Source organism: Hylobates moloch, unplaced genomic scaffold, assembly GCF_009828535.3.
Source record: "Hylobates moloch isolate HMO894 unplaced genomic scaffold, HMol_V3 SCAFFOLD_9, whole genome shotgun sequence".
Taxonomy (NCBI): Eukaryota; Metazoa; Chordata; class Mammalia; order Primates; family Hylobatidae; genus Hylobates; species Hylobates moloch.
Genome location: NW_026652284.1, coordinates 24,687,263 through 24,705,758, shown reverse-complemented (window position 1 = coordinate 24,705,758; position 18,496 = coordinate 24,687,263). Strand labels below are relative to the sequence as shown.

The 18,496-nt window shown below is 51.4% G+C and overlaps 1 protein-coding gene across 9 annotated transcripts in view; it reads right to left on the bottom strand.

The window, feature by feature from the left end:
* Nucleotides 1–1,856: 1,856 nt before the first annotated feature.
* Nucleotides 1,857–18,496, bottom strand: part of RPS6KA1 (ribosomal protein S6 kinase A1) — a 78,940-nt gene continuing 62,300 nt past the window's right edge. For 8 of the 9 annotated variants that reach the window (XM_058444448.1, XM_032759424.2, XM_032759426.2 and 5 more), the window contains 9 exons: nucleotides 18,205–18,335; nucleotides 16,298–16,423; nucleotides 16,015–16,104; nucleotides 15,487–15,645; nucleotides 5,264–5,425; nucleotides 4,948–5,024; nucleotides 4,581–4,698; nucleotides 3,520–3,657; nucleotides 1,857–2,802 (listed from right to left, as the gene is read on the bottom strand). In XM_058444448.1, coding sequence (XP_058300431.1) covers nucleotides 2,680–2,802; nucleotides 3,520–3,657; nucleotides 4,581–4,698; nucleotides 4,948–5,024; nucleotides 5,264–5,425; nucleotides 15,487–15,645; nucleotides 16,015–16,104; nucleotides 16,298–16,423; nucleotides 18,205–18,335 — 1,124 coding nt within the window. In that variant the 3' untranslated portion in view covers nucleotides 1,857–2,679. The remainder of the gene's footprint in view (nucleotides 2,803–3,519; nucleotides 3,658–4,580; nucleotides 4,699–4,947; nucleotides 5,025–5,263; nucleotides 5,426–15,486; nucleotides 15,646–16,014; nucleotides 16,105–16,297; nucleotides 16,424–18,204; nucleotides 18,336–18,496) is intronic. The other variant, XM_032759427.2, reaches the window with a different exon arrangement.

Below are 18,496 nucleotides of genomic sequence, written 5' to 3'. Positions count from 1 at the left end.
TGCTGGGATTACAGGTGTGAGCCACCATGCCTGGCCATTTGGATATTTAAAAGTTACCTCCCACAGGCCGGGCGCGGTGGCTCACGCTTGTAATCCCAGCACTTTGGGAGGCCGAGGCGGGCGGATCACGAGGTCAGGAGATCGAGACCACGATGAAACCCCGTCTCTACTAAAAATACAAAAAAAAAATTAGCGGAGCGTGGTGGCGGGCGCCTGTAGTCCCAGCTACTCGGAGAGGCTGAGGCAGGAGAATGGCGTGAACCCGGGAGGCGGAGCTTGCAGTGAGCCGAGATTGCTCCACTGCACTCCAGCCTGGGCGACAGAGCGAGACTCTGTCTCAAAAAAAAAAAAAAAAAATTACCTCCCACAGAGCTCTAAAAATTTTTCTCAAATCTGTTTCTCTCCAATGCTTCCCCTAAAACTCTTTCCCCCCAAATCTAGAAGATATCCTTGAATCTCCTGTTTCCCTTATCCTCTGCATGCAAACTGCCAGCAAGTGCTGTCTACTTTACCTCCAAAGCATATCCTGACCCCATCCACTCCATCCCAATCTCCACTCCACCACCCTAGTCCAAGCCACCTCATCTCTCGCCAGGGCTACTGCAGTAGCCACCGACCTGGTCACCCTGCTTCCCTGCTGCCTCCCCACCTCACTGCCCAAATTCTCTACAGAGCAGTCAGAGTGATCTTTTATTTTTTTGAGACAGTCTCGCTCTGTCGTCTGGCTGGAGTGCAGTGGGGCGATCGCAGCTCACTGCAACCTCTGCCTCCCAGGTTCAAGCAATTCTCATGCCGCAGCCTTGCGAGCTGATGGGACTACAGGCATGTGCCACCGCACCCAGCTAATTTTCATATTTTTAGTAGAGAGAGTTTCGCCATGTTGGCCAGGCTGGTCTTGAACTCCTGACCTCAAGTGATCTGCCTGCCTCGGCCTCCCAAAGTGGTGGGATAACAGGTGTGAACCACTGCATCTGGCCCAGAGTGATCTTTTAAAAACGTGAATCAAATCATGATCAAATCATGTCACTTTCCCGCTCAAATTATTTTAGGAGCTTGCACCTCACTCAGAATTAAACGCACGCCTAATCCTGGCCTACAGTGCCTAGCACAACTGGCCTCTGCCTCCTTTCCAGCCTCATCTTGGGCAAACGCCTGGCTCTGGGGTCACAGCTACATCAGCCTCCTCTCATCCCTGAGCACACTGAGCCTGTTTCCCCCTCATGGCCTTTGTCCTGACTGCCCTCTGCCTGCCAGTCTTGGCTGACCCCTTTGCACCATTCAGATCTCAGCTCCTGGGTTACCTCCCCAGAATGGCCTTCCCTGATCACCCAATTTCTCACCCCAGTTTAATTCTGCATGTGTCTTATCAGTAGCTGACCATGGCTTGTTAAGTGTCCGTTTCCCCTACTGGGAGGTAAGACCCCTGGACAGAATGACCTTGTTCTTTACCTGGTTCATCAGCATCCAGAACAGGGCCAGAATAAGTGCTCAGAAAATACTGCATGAGAAAATGTCATTCCCCAACTTGAGCCTGTTTCCCCATCTATAAAACAGGGATAATATAGAGCATCTACCTCACAGGGTTAAGATTAAATGAGATATTCATGTGAGGCCCAGGCATAGTGCCTGGCACTTGGTCACCAGTGGCTAATAATACTGTTATCAATACCATAATGGAATCCCCTGGCAGGAACGCGTGGGCCAGGCCAGCGGGATTCCCACACACTCCCCAGATGACCTGGTTCCAAGCAGCTGGGCTAACTGGCCCTGGCCCATTTTCTGTCACTGCCAATGTCTTCAACATCCGATAGCACAGAGAGGGTAAATTCAGGGATGAAGAGTGGAGGAGAGCATGCTTCAACTCAACAGTTTATTAGAAAGGCCATGGACAGACGAACCCTGAGTAACCAGCTGAAGAAGAAATGAAAAAAGCCCCTGTCCCTCATGGCCCGCCCACTGGCCTCCTGTGAACTCTGTCCTGTTGCCAACCCCAAATGAAGTCAGCCAAAAAGTGCTTTCCACATCCGCTCTCTGGGGCTGCCCAGCCTGACCGCAGGGGATCCACTGGCAGAGCCGAGGTGGATGCTGGTGCCTGAAGCTGGAAGCCAGCAGGGCATGAGTCCCCTCCTGTAGAAGGAAGTGGTTCTAGAACTCCCAGCAGAACAGAATGGAAAAGGAGCTGATTGGGGATAGAATGAGTTCTGCTAAACAGCCAGAGGCTCTGAGAGAGGTGACACTGGACTGTCTCGGAGGTGTGTGCAGATGGCTACAGATGGCCAATCGTGGGGGTCCCCAGGGTGGGATCCCAAAGCCGCTCTAAAGAGTCTCAGAGAGCCCCAACGTGACTCAGTTCCCCTCCTGGGGCTGCAATGGCTGTTTCTGCTCCCAGAAAGGCAAATGGATCTTGTAAAAATCCATGGTGGTCGATGCCATTTTTTCCATAAAAAAGAGTTTATACAGTGAATCGCTTTCCACCAGCAGAGCCTGAGCTGAGAAGAGTCCATCCTGGGGAAGGAGAAGGCACTTCTCACACCCTCACTAGGGGTGTTCTGGGCTGGCGGCTTCCCCAGCCCCCGGGTTCCAGCTCCCTCTGGCCCTGTGGCTCCGGCCTGCCCCCTCTGGGAAGCATGCTGCCTCCGTCAAGCTAGCACCGCCCTGTGGCCTGAATGTCCTGGTGCTTCACAGGGTGGTGGATGGCAACTTCCTCACTCGCCGCTGGGCCAGGATGGATGACTCAATGGGCTTCAGCTGGGGGGTGGGCTTGGAGCTGTTGAGTGCAGAGTACGTGGCAGCCATGGCTCCCTGAAAGAGAACGGGGGAGGTCAGGTCACAATGGTGGGAGACGTAGCAGGGAGGGGATGCATGCCCCAAGGGTAGGCCAGCCCCTCTCAGTGTTCCACAGCCCACTGTTTTTTGTTTTGTTTTTGTTTTTGTTTTTTTTTGAGATAGAGTCTCACTCTGTCACCCAGGCTGGAGCGCAGTGGCACAATCTTGGCTCACTGCAACCTCTGCCCCCAGGGTTCAAGTGATTCTCCTGTCTCAGCCTCCCAAATGGCTGGGATTATAGGCACCTGCTACCATGCCTGGCTAATTTCTGTATTTTTAGTAGAGATGGAGTTTCGCCATCTTGGTCAGGCTGGTCTTGAACTCCTGACCTTGTGATCCACCCACCTCGGCCTCCCAAAATGCTGGGATTACAGGTGTGAGCCACCACGCCCAGCCTAGCCCACTGTTAATCCAGCCTCAGTGGTCCTTTATGGTCATGGGTCCTGCCTCCCCCATCAGACTGGAGGATTCAGAGGTCAGCAGCTGTGTCTTCCAGAGGACTGGCGGCTTTGAGTGCACCGTGACACTGTAGTGTGTTAGGCTCCCTGACGGCAGGGCTGTGTCTTCTTCTCCTATGTTCCACCTCATGGTGCTTGGTACAGACATGGCATTGCCTGGCTCTTTCACAAGTCCCTGACCATGCCACCTTGGGCTGACCCCCCCAGATGCCCAGCAGCCCAAGGGTGGCCATACCTTCACAAGCTGTAGGTCCTGGTGGGACAGCTGGCTTTGGGGAAGCTTGTCTTTCTGGGTGACCCATGGATGCTGCAGAACCTGCTTAGCTGTGAGGCGCTGGTGGGGATCCACGTGTAGCATCTTGGACACCAGGTCCTGGGGACACAGTGGGCAAGGGGGTGGTGGGAGGGCTGCAGGGGAGCAGGCCCCTGATGGGGCACAGGAGGGCAACCATCTCCTGCTAGCTCCCGCCTGAACCCTTGCAGCAGCCCCTGGGATCCGTTCTCCACTCTGCCCCAGGGCTCCCCGCACACAGCCAAGGTTCCTGTCGCTGGGCCTTCGCTGCTCTAGGCCCTTCATCCTGGAACACCCTTCCATTTCTCCTTTGCCTTCAAAAAGCCATGTGGGAAGGTGGGAAAAGCCTCAGGTTTGGGGTCAGATTCAGGTTCAAAACCCGCCTTTTGCACTCATCAAGTGAGTGCCCTGGGCAAGTTCCTTCAACTCTCTGAGCCTCAGTTTCCCTGCTGAGAAATAGGAATAACCACTCCCTGCCTCACAGGTTGATGTGAGGTGGCCGTACATAGAGGGTTCAACTCTGTCTGGCATACGGGTTCCCAATAACCAAAAACTGTTGCTAATACTGAAAGCTCACATGCTACTTCCTCCGAGGAGGCTCTGTTTGGCATGGCCAGTTGCTCTGTTCTGTGTCTCCACGGTCCACACCCCTGGCCAAGAGCGTCCACCTATCTGTGCCTCCAGGCATGTCTGCCCCTTGTGTGCGAACCTGTATCCCTCACTACACTAGGTTTCCACAAGGCCGGGACTGTGATGATGCAGCCCTCAGTGCCCCCACAGGGTCCAGAATGAGAAGGGCCAATGAATGATCACCAGGTTACCCCAGCAAGGTGCGGAGGTGGTGGTGGTCTGCCTGGGAATCTTCCACTTGGACAAATACAGCAACAGGGATTTGTGGAACATCCACTTGGAGAAATGAGGCTGTTCATGAACTGCTGAAAAGCCCTGGGATGGGACCCTGCCTCCCTCCTCCAAATAAGCCCACGCAGGCCGTACAGACTCACCTTGGCTGTCTCTGAAACTGTGTTCCAATTTCCCCCACTGAGGGTAAACTTCCCACTGCCAATCCGGGTTAGGATTTCCTCTGGTGTGTCACTGGGACCGTTGGCAAATGGAGTGTATCTGCAGAAAAGCCCGTACGGTCTAGGTGCAGACTCTGGCCTCCATACCAGGGCTGGGGCTGCGGTGGGAGACTCTGTCTCCCCCTCAGATGGGGTACTCCCAAGGTAGAGCTCCCGGAGGCAGGAGCATGTCTCTATTTCCAGACCATTCTGGGGCAGGGCTGGCTGAGCCATTCCTATCAGACAAGCACCACTCAGCCCAAATGCTAGGGCTGCAGGAGTGGGGAAGGGTCCAGGCCAGGGCACTCACCCTGCCAGCATGGTGTAGAGCAGAATGCCCAGGCTCCAGATGTCACAGCCTTCATCGTAGCCCTGGCGCTTCAGCACCTGGCAACAGGGCAGGGGAGGTGGTCAGTCTGGGGGGGGCGGTAGAAAGTCGCCACAGATGTTTCCTGTTACTCCCCTCAAGGGCAGGACAAGGGTCCCAGGCACCTGCTAGATCTTCCTTTGCCAGCTGGGCCAAGGTCACAGAGACTGGAGTCCTGGCTAATGTGGGGCCTCTGGGAGGGGGCACAAAGCCTCCAATTCTCCCTCACTCTTACAGCTGAGGAGGCTGGGCCACTCACCTCGGGCGCCACGAAGTTGGCCGTGTAGCAAGGTGTCATGAGGAGCCCATTCTCAGCCCGCAACTGTTTGGCAAAACCAAAGTCACAGATGCGCAGGCACTCGGGATTCCCGGACTCATCCACATACAGGATGTTGCTGGGCTTCAGGTCCCTGTGCACAACCTAGGGGCAGGGGGCTGGGTCAGTTCTCAGTGTGGGGAGGCGGCTAGTGGCCCAGGTCAGCTGCCAGGGATTAGAAAGTTACACAGACAGGGTGCAGAGGGACGGGTGCATGGACCTGGTATCCGAGAGAAGGGGAAGGGGCTGAAATGAGGGTCTTACTGCTGCTGCTACTGACTCCGTGTAGGTGTCTACAGGTAGCCCTAAGTTAACCTGTCCAAAACTGAACTCTCAATTCTCCCCTAAAACCTACTCATCACATAATCTTACCTTGTGGCAACTCCATCCTTCCTGTTAGTTAGGTCAAAATCTTAAAAGTCATTTCTTTTTTTTTTTGAGATGGAGTCTCCCTCTGTCACCCAGGCTGGAGTGCAGTGGCACGATCTCAGCTCACTGCAGCCTCTGCCTCCCGGGTTCAAGCGTTTCTCCTGCCTCAGCCTCCCAAGTAGCTGGGATTACAGGCACCCGCCACCATGCCTGGCTGATTTTTGTATTTTTAGTAGAGATGGGGTTTCACCATGTTGGTCAGGCTGGTCTCAAACTCCTGACCTCAAGTGATCTGCCCGCCTCGGCCTCCCAAAGTGCTGGGGTTACAGGCGTGAGCCACCACGCCCGGCCCTATTTTCCTTACCTTTAAAATCAAAGAATACACTGCTTTACTTTTATCTGTAGCATTTCCCACTACTTAACATAATATTTAATTTGTTTTCTGAGTCTGCCCATTGGAATGTAAGCTCTCTGAGTGTTTTGCTCACTGCTGTATCCCAGCACTTAAACTAGCTCCTAGTACATGGCAGGTATTCAATAAATATCTGTTGAATGAATGGATGAATGACACTGCTGAGGCCATAAGCAAACGGCTTTCCTCTGGGCCCTGTTTGCTCATCTGTAACTTGAGGGGGCTGAACCACCCCACATTTCATTCTTCTCCTCCCCACACTCTGTAAGGCTTTTTTGTTTTGTTTCGTTTTGAGACAGGGTCTGTGTTGCCCAGGCTGGAGTACAGCAGCATGATTCATGGCTCACTGCAGCCTCAATCTCTGAGCTTGAGTGATCCTCCCAGCTCAACCTCGCAAGTAGCTGGGACTAGAGGCATGTGCCACCACACCCAGCTAGTTTTTAAAACATTTTTTGCAGAGACAGGGTCTCGCTATGTTGCCCAGGCTGCTCTTGAATCCCTGGACTCAAGTGATCCTCCTGCCTGGGCCTCTCAAAGTGCTGGGATCAAAGGTGTGAGTAACTGTGCCTGGCCTGTACAGTTCCATTCATAGTCAATCCTCTAACTATCAATTACCAATACCTCTCAGATCTCTAACCCTAGTCCAGAACTTTCCTGAGTCTTGGCTCATAAATCCAACTGCCTACCATACAGCAACCACTGGATGTTCCACAGAGCCTCAAACTCAACACATCCCACACTAAACTCCTCATGTTCTCATCTTCCTGCTCCTCCTCCCCTAAGCTAATGGAACCTCCCTGGGCATTGTCAAAAAACCTTCAAAGGCTCCCTACCTGCAAGATAAAGCCCAAAGTCCCTACCCTAACATGGGAGGCACAGCCATCATTTGTTCCAGCCTCACTGTCCATTGCATCCCTCAGGTGCCCTAAGCTCAGGCCACCAGGGGCTCCTTCGGTAACGATCGGTAACGATCATAACCCTATGTCTGTGGAATGCCCGTTTACCTTCAGCAACCAGTGCAGGGCCTAGCACAGAGCAAATGCTAAGTGAACTTTGTGCAATGAATGAACAAATCACACCTCTGAAACACAGAGACAGACACCTTGCAGTTTAGATTAGCAGAGTTTTGAAGGTTAGTTGGTTTTATTCAGATAGTCTTTTCATAGTCTCAGTTGATCTCCAAGCCCTCCAGCAATGCCCGTGGAGCCTGTGGAGAAGGTAGACATGGCCCAGCACAGTCCACCTCCACAGGGAGAAGAGTGCCAGGTAGATGAGGGGGAAAGGGCCACACTGTTAGGGTGGCCCCAGCAACGCACTGTATCCAAGCCTCAGAGAAAGTCCCGTGGGCTCTCTCCTTCAAACAAATTGTATGCCCACAGTACAAGGCCAGGCCCCCAGGAATGTGGACTCTTCCTAGAGGTCAGGGATGCTCGGCTTGGTTGAGGACACCAACTACCCTGCACAAGTGAACTCCCAGTTTACAAAGAACGTTACCAGTCATGATCTCACTGGAGCCACCTACTGCACTTCGGTGGGTGGACACGAATTATTAGCTCCATTTTACAGAGGAGAAAACCAAGGCTCTGGGAGGACAATTTTCTTCTTTTTTTTTGAGATGGAGTCTCGCCAGCGGCACAATCTTGGCTCACTGCAACCCCCGTCTCCCAGGTTCAAGCAATTCTCATGTCTCAGCTTCCCGGGTAGCTGGAATTACAGGTGTGTGCCACCATGCCTGGCTAATTTTTGTATTATAGAGACAGGGTTTCACCCTGTTGGCTAGGCTGGTTTTAAACTCTGGCCTCAAGTGATCTTCCCACCTTGGCCTCCCAAAGTGCTGGGATTACAGGTGTGAGCCACTACGCCTGGCCTGAGAGGACAATTGACTTGCATGTAGGTTAGAGGCAGAGGCAAGACCAGAACCCAGTTCTAACCTTAATTCCATAGTCTTTCCAGTTTAGTATGGCACACATGACACTACTGGGACACAGGGATATGGAAGTTGACCTTTTTTTTTTAATTTATTTTTTTGAGACAGAGTTTCGCTTTTGTTGCCCAGGCTGGAGTGCAATGGTGCGATCTCGGCTCAGTGCAACCTCTGCCTCCCAGGCTCAAGCAATTCTCCTGCCTCAGCCTCCTGAGGAGCTGGGATTACAGGTGTCTGCTACCACGCCCAGCTAATTCTTTGTATTTTTAGTAGAGATGGGGTTTCATCATGTTGGCCAGGCTGGTCTCCAACTCCTGACCTCAGGCAATCCACCTGCCTCAGCCTTCCACAGTGCCGGGATTACAGGCGTGAGCCACCACGCCCGGCTCAAGTTGTTGATCTTTTTTCCTACACTAATACAACATAGAGAAACTACAAATTCCTATAGGAAACTCTCACCACTGCCAGTGGCAGAATAGTAGGGATGGTGAGTCGGGGAGGGGAAGTACAGCTTTAAAAAGCCCCACAGGTGATTCTGATACCTGACCCTCAGAAGCGTACGTGGGGGGAGCGTACGTGAGTATAGTCTCACATCTCACTGTATGGAAAATCACAACAGGCTGGGCAAGTAATGAGTGAAGCCAGGCAGAGTGGGAACCTCCAAGCAGTCCACGGAGGACAGTGGCTACCTGGCTCCAGCTGACAGCTGCTACGTAGCAAGTCGGCCCCAGTGGTTTTAAAAGCAGCCAAATTACCAAACCTTACTAAACCATACCTCAAATCAAAAAACACCCCTTATATCTTGCAGGCCAAACAAAATATAGGTGTAGGCCAAAATGCAGGCACTGGAGCAATAGGCTATGACCTCCAGGAGAGTTGGGATTGCAGTCACAGGAAGGAGTCGGGCAGGCCAGGGTGTGAATCCTGGCTTTACCATCCACTCATAGCTGTGTGGTTTTGGGCATGACATTTAACATCTCTAGCCCTCAGTTTCCTCACTTGTAAAATGGGGCTGATAATAGTATTCAACCCCAGGCTTATAGAGAAGGATGGGAATATTTAGCAAAGCGCTTGGGAAATGACGGACATCACAGTAATCCCAGAACTGCCTTGGACTGAACTCCTCTATCATGCTGGATGTTAAGACACAGTGACTGCTTGGGAAGAAGCACTAGTGACCAGGCCGGGCATGGTGGCTCATGCCTGTAATCCCAGCACTTTGGGAGGCTGAGGAGGGCAGATCACAAGGTTGGGAGTTCGAGATCAGCCTGACCAACACGGAGAAACCCCGTCTCTACTAAAAATACAAAAGTTAGCCGGGCGTGGTGGCATGCACCTGTAGTCCCAGCTACTCGAGAGGCTGAGGCAGGAGAATCACCTAAACCTGGGAGGCGGAGGTTGCAGTGAGCCGAGACCGCGCCATTGCACTCCAGCCTGGGCGACAGAGCTAGACTCTGCCTCAAAAACAAACAAACAAACAACAACAACAAAAAAACCTAGAGACCAGATGCCGTTCAAAGCAGCACAGGCTCTGGGCTGGGTGCAGTGGCTCACACCTGTAAATCTAAGCAGTTTGGGAGGCTGAGGTGGGAGAATTGCTTGAGCCCAGGAGTTTGAGGCCAGCCTGGGCAACATGGTAAGACCCTGTCTCTACAAAAAAAAATTTAAAAATTAGCCAGGTGTGGTGGCACGCTTGTAGTCCTAGCTATGCGGGGTGCAGGTTGCCGAGGAGGGAGGATCACTTGAGCCTGGGAGGTCAAGGCTGCAGTGAGCCATGATCATGCCACTGTACTCCAGCTGGGGTGACAGAGTGAGACCCTGTCTCAAAAAAAAAAAAAAAAAAAAAGAGTTAATATGTAAAGTGCAGAGAACCCCGCCTGGCCTGTGGAAAGTGGCACATGGCGTTAGCTGCCATTAGCAGCAGTGGCAGCAGCATCTTCCGGAGCAGCATGAAAGGATGTGCATTTAGGCACCTGTGACCAGCCAGAAAAGAGGCAAAGTTCTTCTAAGTGACTCATGTGGTTAAAGGGAGAAGCCCTCTCTATTGTAGAGTCCACAAGCTTATAGAAACAACGTAGAGGGGGCCTGGCGACTTAAGAAGACTCCATATATTAAATAATGAACTCCTGCCACATAAGATGCAAAGGAAAGACAACCAATTTTTAAAAATGGACAAAAGACTTGAAGAGGCATTTCTTTTTTTTTTTTTTTTTTTGAGACAGAGTCTCGCTCTGTCGCCCAGGCTGGAGTGCAGTGGCGCGATCTCGGCTCACTGCAAGCTCCGCATCCCGGGTTCACGCCATTCTCCTGCCTCAGCCTCTCCGAGTAGCTGGGACTACAGGCGCCCGCCACCACACCCGGCTAATTTTTTGTATTTTTAGTAGAGACGGGGTTTCACTGTGGTCTCGATCTCCTGACCTCGTGATCCGCCCGCCTTGGCCTCCCAAAGTGCTGGGATTACAAGCGTGAGCCACCGCGCCCGGCCCCTGAAGAGGCATTTCATAAAAGAGGCTGTCCAAATGGCAATAAACATACAAAGAGGTCCTCAACTTCATTAAACATCAGAAAAATGCAAATTAAAACTACAATGAGCCGGGCGCAGTGGTTCACGCCCATAATCCCAGCACTTTGGAAGGATGAGGTGGACGGATCACCTGGGGTCAGGAGTTCGGGAACAGCTTGGCCAACATGGTGAAACCTTGTCTCTACTAAAAATGCAAAAAAATTAGTTGGGTGCGGTGGGTGCACGCCTGTAATCCCAGCTCCTCAGGAGGCTGAGGTAGGAGAATCACTTGAACCCAGGAGGTAGAGGAGGTTGCAGTGAGCCGAGATCGCACCACTGCACTCCAGCCTGGGCGACAGAGTGAGACTCTGTCTCAAAAAAAAAAAAAAAAGCTACAGTGAGATACCACTCCACACCCACCAGAATGGCAATGATTGAAGAGATTAAAAATACCAACTGTTGGCAAGTACCAGAACTCTCACATACTTCTGTTGGGAGTGTAAATTAGCAAAAGCACTCTGGAAAACTGTTTGGCAATATCTGCTAAAGACGAACACACAAACACTCTGACTCAGCAATTCCATTGCTAGGTGTACAATCAACAGATAGAACGTCACAACAGCATTATTTGTAATAGTCAAAAATCTAGTAACTATCTGGTGTCTATTAACAGGAGAATGGACAATTATACATACAGTAGAGTTGTATACAGCAATAAAATGAATGAACAGCAGCCACAAAACAATGTGGATGGATCTCAAAGACAACACTGAATGGCAGAAGCCAGATACAAAAGAGAAAGTTTGTATGAAATTCAAAAACGGGGCCGCGCCTGTAATCCCAGCACTTTGGGAGGCCGAGACCGGTGGATCGCTTGAGGTCAGGAGTTTGAGACCAATCTGGCCAACATGGTGAAATCCTGCCTCTACTAAAAATACAAAAATTAGCTGGATGTGGTGGCGGGTGCCTGTAATCCCAGCTACTTGGGAGGCTGAGACAGGAGAATTGCTTGAACCTGGGAGGCAGAGGTTGCAGTGAGCCAAGATCATGCCATTGCACTCCAGCCTGGGCAAGAAGAGCAAAACCCCGTCTTAAAAAAAAAAAAAAAAAAAAAAAGAAAAGAAAAAAATAAACTCAAAAATGGGCAAAATGAACCTACTAGAATTTAGCTTAGGATGGTTATCCTCAGGTGGGGGGGCCCCAGGGGAACTGGAAATGCTTTGTTTATTGAGCTGGTACTGGTTACACAGGTGTATTCACTTTTTGAAAATTGATTGACTTGTCCGTTATGATTTGTGCACTCCTCGGTGTTCATGCAATGCTTCAAGACAAAGATAATATTCAAACAAACAGGGGTCCCAGTGGACCCTGCTCTCTGCTCATCCCCTTCCCATCCCTCAGCTCCTGTGAGGCTCCCAGCTTACAGACCACAGCTACTGCTAACGACAAACCAACCCAGGGTATCCCCTCCAAATATCTCAACAAGAAGAGCTTCCCATTCCTCATCATCTGCCCCGGTATCAGCAAAGAGCCAGAAACTTTGGAGACGCGTACACTCCTGGCTTCAGGAAGGAGACGACCTCCTCCAACCACATCCTCACCAAGTGCTTCTCTATACTCGGAGCTTTGCACATCCCTAGTGGAAAGGGCTCACTGCCTCTGGAGGCAGCTCCCCTCTTCAGAAAGTTCCTCCTTACTTTGAGCTTCAGGTGACCCATGGGTACACTGGCTTGCCTGTCTTCTAAACCTTTTTAAGTTTAACAAGTACTCACTTAAGAACAAAACAGAAAAAAGGAAACACATTTACTCTCTGACCTGTTTAAGTATTAGTCTATTGCACTGGCATTTCAAAAACCAAAGCCACTTCAAACATGACAATTAAAAGCACAGCGGGTAACCGAATTGGAGCTTTGGTTAAGAGGTAAAGTTCTTTTTTATGGAATTTCCCCTAAAAAATAAGACATAATCAGGCATCGCCACTTTCATGCAAGATTCTGAAAGGATGAAACCATTAGATGAGGATCTTTACAATAAGGAGATCGGACAGTTACCACCTGCTATGGTTAAAGGTGGGCAGCGTGGCCGGGCGCGGTGGCTCGTGCCTGTAATCCTAGCTCTTTGGGAGGCTGAGGTGGACGGATCACAAGGTCAGGAGATCGAAACCATCCTGGCTAACACAGTGAAACCCCGTCTCTACTAAAAATACAAAAAATTAGCTGGGTGTGGCGGCATGCACCTGTAGTCCCAGCTACTCGGGAGGCTGAGGCAGGAGAATGGCGTGAACCCGGGAGGTGGAGCTTGCAGTGAGCTGAGATCGTGCCACTGTACTCCAGCCTGGGCGATAGAGCAAGACTCCGTCTCAAAAACAAATAAATAAATAAAATAAAATTTAAAAAGGTGGGCAGCGTGACACTGTGCACTCGTGGATGTGATGCACTGTGAAGTGTACCTCCATAGATTGGATGACCTTGGCCTTCTTTTAATTTTTATTTTTTATTTGAGACAGGGTTTTGCTCTGTCATCCAGACTGGAGTGCAGTGGTGTGATTTCAGCTCACTGCAACCTCTGCCTCCCAGGTTCAAGTGATTCTCATTCCTCAGCCACCAGAGTAGCTGGGATTACAGGCATGGGCCACCATGCCCGGCTAATTTTTGTATTTTTGGTAGAGATGGGGTTTCACCATGTTGGCCAAGCTGGTCTTGAACTCCTGGCCTCAAGTGATCTGCCCACCTTGGCTTCCCAAAGTGCTGGGATTACAGGCATGAGCCACCATGCTCGGCCCAACCTTAGCCATCTGAACTTCATTTCCATTCCCCGCAAAAAGCTGAAGCTAATAATGATGTTAGAGCAACTTGAGGTTACAGGAAATACAGACAATGGAGAGATAATGTAAATGATCCAGGAGGCAGCCGACAGACAAATTCAGAATGTGGACATTCCACAGAACTCATATACAATATGTCGGTGGCATAAAAAAGGGAGGTCTAATTGTGGAGGCGACATGGGTGTACACATTTAACAAAATTTATCAAAATGTACCCTTGAAATCTACTATATGCAAATTTTCCTCCCGTTTTTTAAAAAAGGAAAGAGGCTGGGTAAGGTGGCTTAGGCCTGTAATCCCAGCACTTTGGGAGGCCGAGGTGGGCAAATCACTTGAGCTCAGGAGTTCAAGACCAGCCTGGGCAACAAGACAAAACCCCATCTCTACAAAAAATACAAAATTAGCCAGGTGTGGTGGTGTGTGCCTGTGGTCCCCGCTATTTGGGAAGCTGAACTGGGAGGATCACTTGAGCCCAAGGAGGTCAAGGCTGCAGTGAACTGCGATTGTGTCACTGCATTCCAGCCTGGGCAACAGAGTAAGACCCTGTCTCAAAAAAAAAGGGGAGAGATTTACCAACTGGATGAAATGTGTGGAACTTACAGGTATTCTAATTTCAATAAACCAGTCAAAAAAGACATTTTTGAAAGGACAATAGAGGGCCGGGTGTGGTGGCTCACACCTGTAATCCCAGCACTTTGGGAGGCCGAGGTGGGCGGATCACCTGGGGTCAGGAGTTTGAAAGACCAGCCTGGACAACATGGTGAAACCCCGTCCCTACTAAAAATACAAAAAAATTAGCCAGGCGTGGTGACAGGCGCCTCTAATCCCAGCTACTCGGGAGGCTGAGGCAGGAGAGTCACTTGAACCCGGGAGGCAGAGGTTGCAGTGAGCCAAGATTATGCCACTGCACTCCAGCCTGGGCAACAAGAGCAAGACTCCATCTCCAAAAAAAAAAGGACAATAGGGGAAAAGTGTCTATGGACTGGGTACTATGTGAAAACAAGTTAACAACCTCATACACCAAGAGCTGGCAAGACCTGGACTCAGCCAGCTGGATTCATAGCCTGCATTCTTAACCCCCATGTTGTCTGATCAGATGCAGCCTAAAACATTCTCTCATGCAGACAGAAGCTAATGCTACTGTTCTGGGCTTTACTCCACTGTAATGAACTTTCCCGCCTCACCGTCATCCAGTGCTTCCCTGCCTTGTGCAGTAATCAAGGCCAAACTCTGCCATTTGCACCTACCCCTCTTCTGCAGTCCCTGCTACGTTTCCAGCAGAATTCCCTCCTGCATCCATTTCCTCTCCCTTAGCAACTGAACCCACAGTCAAATTCACCTCCCTGAAGCCTTGCAGCTCCCCCACGGTGACCCTGCCGCTTCCCAGCTCAAAAGCCACTCCCCACCTAAGTTCTTCAGTCTGAAATTCTTCCATTCTTCCCTGGCTATGTGATATTGAGCAAATGAACTTTCATCTCTGAGCTCCGGTCTTCTTACCTGTGAAGTGGGGCCAGTAACAGCATCTATCTCAGAGTTGTTGTGAAAATCAATTGAGATAACGTAAGGAAACTTTATCTTATTTATGTATTTATTTATTAGATAGAGTTTCGCTCTGTTGCCCAGGCTGCAGTGCAATGGCATGATCTTGGCTCACTGCAACCTCCACCTCCCGGGTTCAAGCCATTCTCCTGCCTCAGCCTCCCAAGTAGCTGAGATTACAGGTGCCCGCCACCACACCCGGCTAATTTTTTTGTATTTTAGTAGAGACGGGGTTTCACCATGTTGGCCAGGCTGGTGTCAAACTCCTGACCTCAAGTGATCCACCCGCCTTGGCCTCCCAAGTTGCTGGGATTACAGGCGTGAGCCACCATGCCTGGCCTGGAAACTTCATCTTATGCTAAACCTTACCATGGTGCCTGGCACACAGTAGATACTGAATAACTTTCCATACCTTCCCTTTCACAATTGGCCACCTCTCCCTCCCTCCTTTGCACGCATCCACCCACCCAGCCCTAGTGTCCCCTCAGTGTGGCTAGCTGGAGGCTGCCATTCCTGGGTCAGCATGTGGTTCATGTTCTCTGCTGATGATATGACCCTTGGCATCCCCCTACTGCCTCCCCGAATCCAGACTCACCCCCTGTGAGTGCAGATACTCCACCGTTTTGCCGATGGTGTGCAGGACAAAGCTGGCCTCCCGCTCTGAGAAGAACTTCTGCCGGAGGATCTTGTCCAGCAGCTCCCCACCCCGCATCAGCTCTGTCACCAGGTACACGTGTTTGCCATCATCATACACCTGCCGAAGACCTCACCATCAGGCTCTTCTCCCCAGTGTCAGGCCTGGGCCCCCTGGTCAGCAGCGCCCCAGAGCAGGGAAGAATGACATGAGCCTTAGGCAGGTGTTCTGCTTGCTCTTCAGTGGCCCTGCCCTCCCCAAAAGGAGGATGCTGACACTGGTCCCCTGATATGCAAGAAGGTCCTCAAAATGTCTGAGTCTGAAGGAGGGGCCCTTGGGGTATGGGCAGACTGAAGGGACCAAGGGACCTCCTTCCCCTCCACATGACCACTGGAAAGAGGATGAGAAGTCAAAGGAATGGCAACCCTGAGACAAATCCTAAGAGTCGAGTTCCTAGTCCCCACCCCAGTCTTAAGGACCCCCACTCACATCTTTCAGAGTGATGATGTTGGGGTGCTGGCCATACCGCAGAAGAATCTCAATCTCTTCTGAAGGATCCCGCTTGCTCTTATCAATGACCTGAAGAAAGGGGGTGCATGTGGCAGTGTCAGGGTGACAGGGTCCAGGGTCCTTCCCGGCCACGGAGCAGGCCAGGAGGTCTCGGCCACACACCTTTCATACATCTGCAGAGCTCAGGCACCACCCCTCCCCACCAGACGGGGACCTGCCCCCAGCCCGGCAGCCTTGGCCGAGACGTGGTCAGGAGGCCCACCTTGACAGCATACTCCATGTTGGTGGCCTTGTGGACACAGCGCTTGCACTCAGAGTAGGAGCCCACACCAATCGTCTCCTTTACCACGTAGCCGTCGCTAAAAACCAGGTTCTTCCCATGGAGTTGCTGTAGGAGACCAAAATTGTGGCTGATCCCTGGCTCCAGAGTGCTAGGGGTCATCCCCCAGCACCCAAGGTCTTGGCTCAGTAGAGACAGCACCAGGGAAGGGCCAGGAGACTTGGGGTAGGGTGTTGACCATGTGACCGCAGTTGACAGCCTGCCCCTCTCTGGGCCTCAGTTTTCTACTCTATATAATGGGCATACTGGCTGGCTCCCAGCCTGCCTGGACTGCAGCCTGTGGTCAGAGGGCAGTGTAGGGAGTGGGCAACAGGGTCACACACACATGGAGAGGACTTTAGTTCTGAAAAGCCTGGGCAGGCCTGGGAGGGATGCAGGAACCCTGAGCTGAGTTCCAGCTATGCCACTAAGTATGGCTTTGAGTGACCAGCCTCCCTTTCTGGGGTGCCACAGCTCAACTCATGGGGTGTCTCAAGGTTCTGGGACATTAGCCATAGCAATGCTGAATGGTGCTTAGTGTGTCTGTGTGCCAGGCACTACTCTAAGCACTTTCATCAGGTGACTGCATGCCCCATGGCCAGCTGGCTTGCGCGTGCGGTCTTTGCATCCAGTCTGATTTAATATTTGTCCTGGATTAAGATGTCCCAGTTTGGAAAATAAATTACATAGTCACCTTAACTTTATTTTTTATTTATTTTTTGAGACAGAGTCTTGCGCTGTTGCCCAGGCGGGAGTGCAGTGGTGCGTTCTCAGCTCACTGCAACCTCTGCCTCCCAAGTAGCTGGGACTATAGGCACACGCCAACACGCCCAGCTGAGTTTTGTATTTTTAGAGACGAGGTTTTGCCATGTTGGCCAGATGGGTCTGTTTAAATTCCTGGCCTCAAGCAATCCACCCTCCTTGGCCTCCCAAAGTGCTGGGATTACAGGCATGAGCCACCGTGCCCAGCCCACATTAACTTTATACATCTTAACTCCAATAATCCTCATAACAGCTCTGTGGAGGAAGCTTCTATCATTTCCCCCATTTACAGATGAGGAAACTGAGGCACGAGGAAGGGAGTATCTCATCCAAAGTCTATTATCTGGTCGGGTGCTCATGTCTGTAATCTCAGCACTTTGGGAGGCTAAGATGGGCGGATCACTTGAGGTCAGGAGTTTGACCTCAGCCTAGCCAACATAGTAAAACCCCGTCTCTACTAAAAATACAAAAATCATAATAATAATAATAATTAGCTGGGTGTGGTGGTGTACATCTGTAGTCCCAGCTATTCGGGAGACTGAGGCAGGAGAATTGTTTGAACCTGGGAGGTGGAGGCTGTAGTGAGCTGAGATTGTGCCACTGCACTCCAGCCTGGGCAACAGAGCAAGACTACGTCTCAAAAACAAACAAACAAAAAAACCCCAAAGTCCGTTATCTTGTGAATCTGGAACCCACGCAATGAGCTCCACAGTCTACATTCTTGCCTCTCAACCTGAAACTTTCAGGAGGTAGTAGAAGTGTACAAATGGGGAACAAGTGTGAAGAGCTACAAGTCCTTCGCTACCCTTATGCCAGAGACATGACAGTCACTCGGCACCACCACCCTGGGCACCTCCTGACATGTACCCAGACCCCGGCTCTGTGCTGGGAAATGGATACCCATATCATCATCAAATTATCAGGGCCACTGTGTGAGGTGGGCCTTACTGTTCCTGTTTTATGTTGGAGGCCCTACGGGTCCCACAGTGGCATGAGGGTATGAATCTGGTTTTGTCCAACTCAGAGCCTGTGTACTCAGCCATTCTTTAGAAAAGGATAATGGAGCAGCAGCCCCCTGCCCCCCTCACCTGTACCACCGAGTGCAGGGGTGCCTGCGGGGCACGAGGCTTGCCGTCGTCCTCCATCAGGCCGGTGGCCACGAAGCTGAAGCCCCGGAACAGCTGATGGGCCCCAGCGCTAGGGGGGATGCCTGGGGAATCTGTACGGATGGGAGGGGAATGTGAGGGTACCTGAGGAGGTCCCCTCGACCCTGAGGCAGCCCAGCAAAGGGGGAGCACAGGGCCTCCAGACCTGCCTCAGGGACTGGCCATGGCGGGAGCCTGCAGAGGGCCTGTCCATCACAGGCCTTAGCCCAACTGC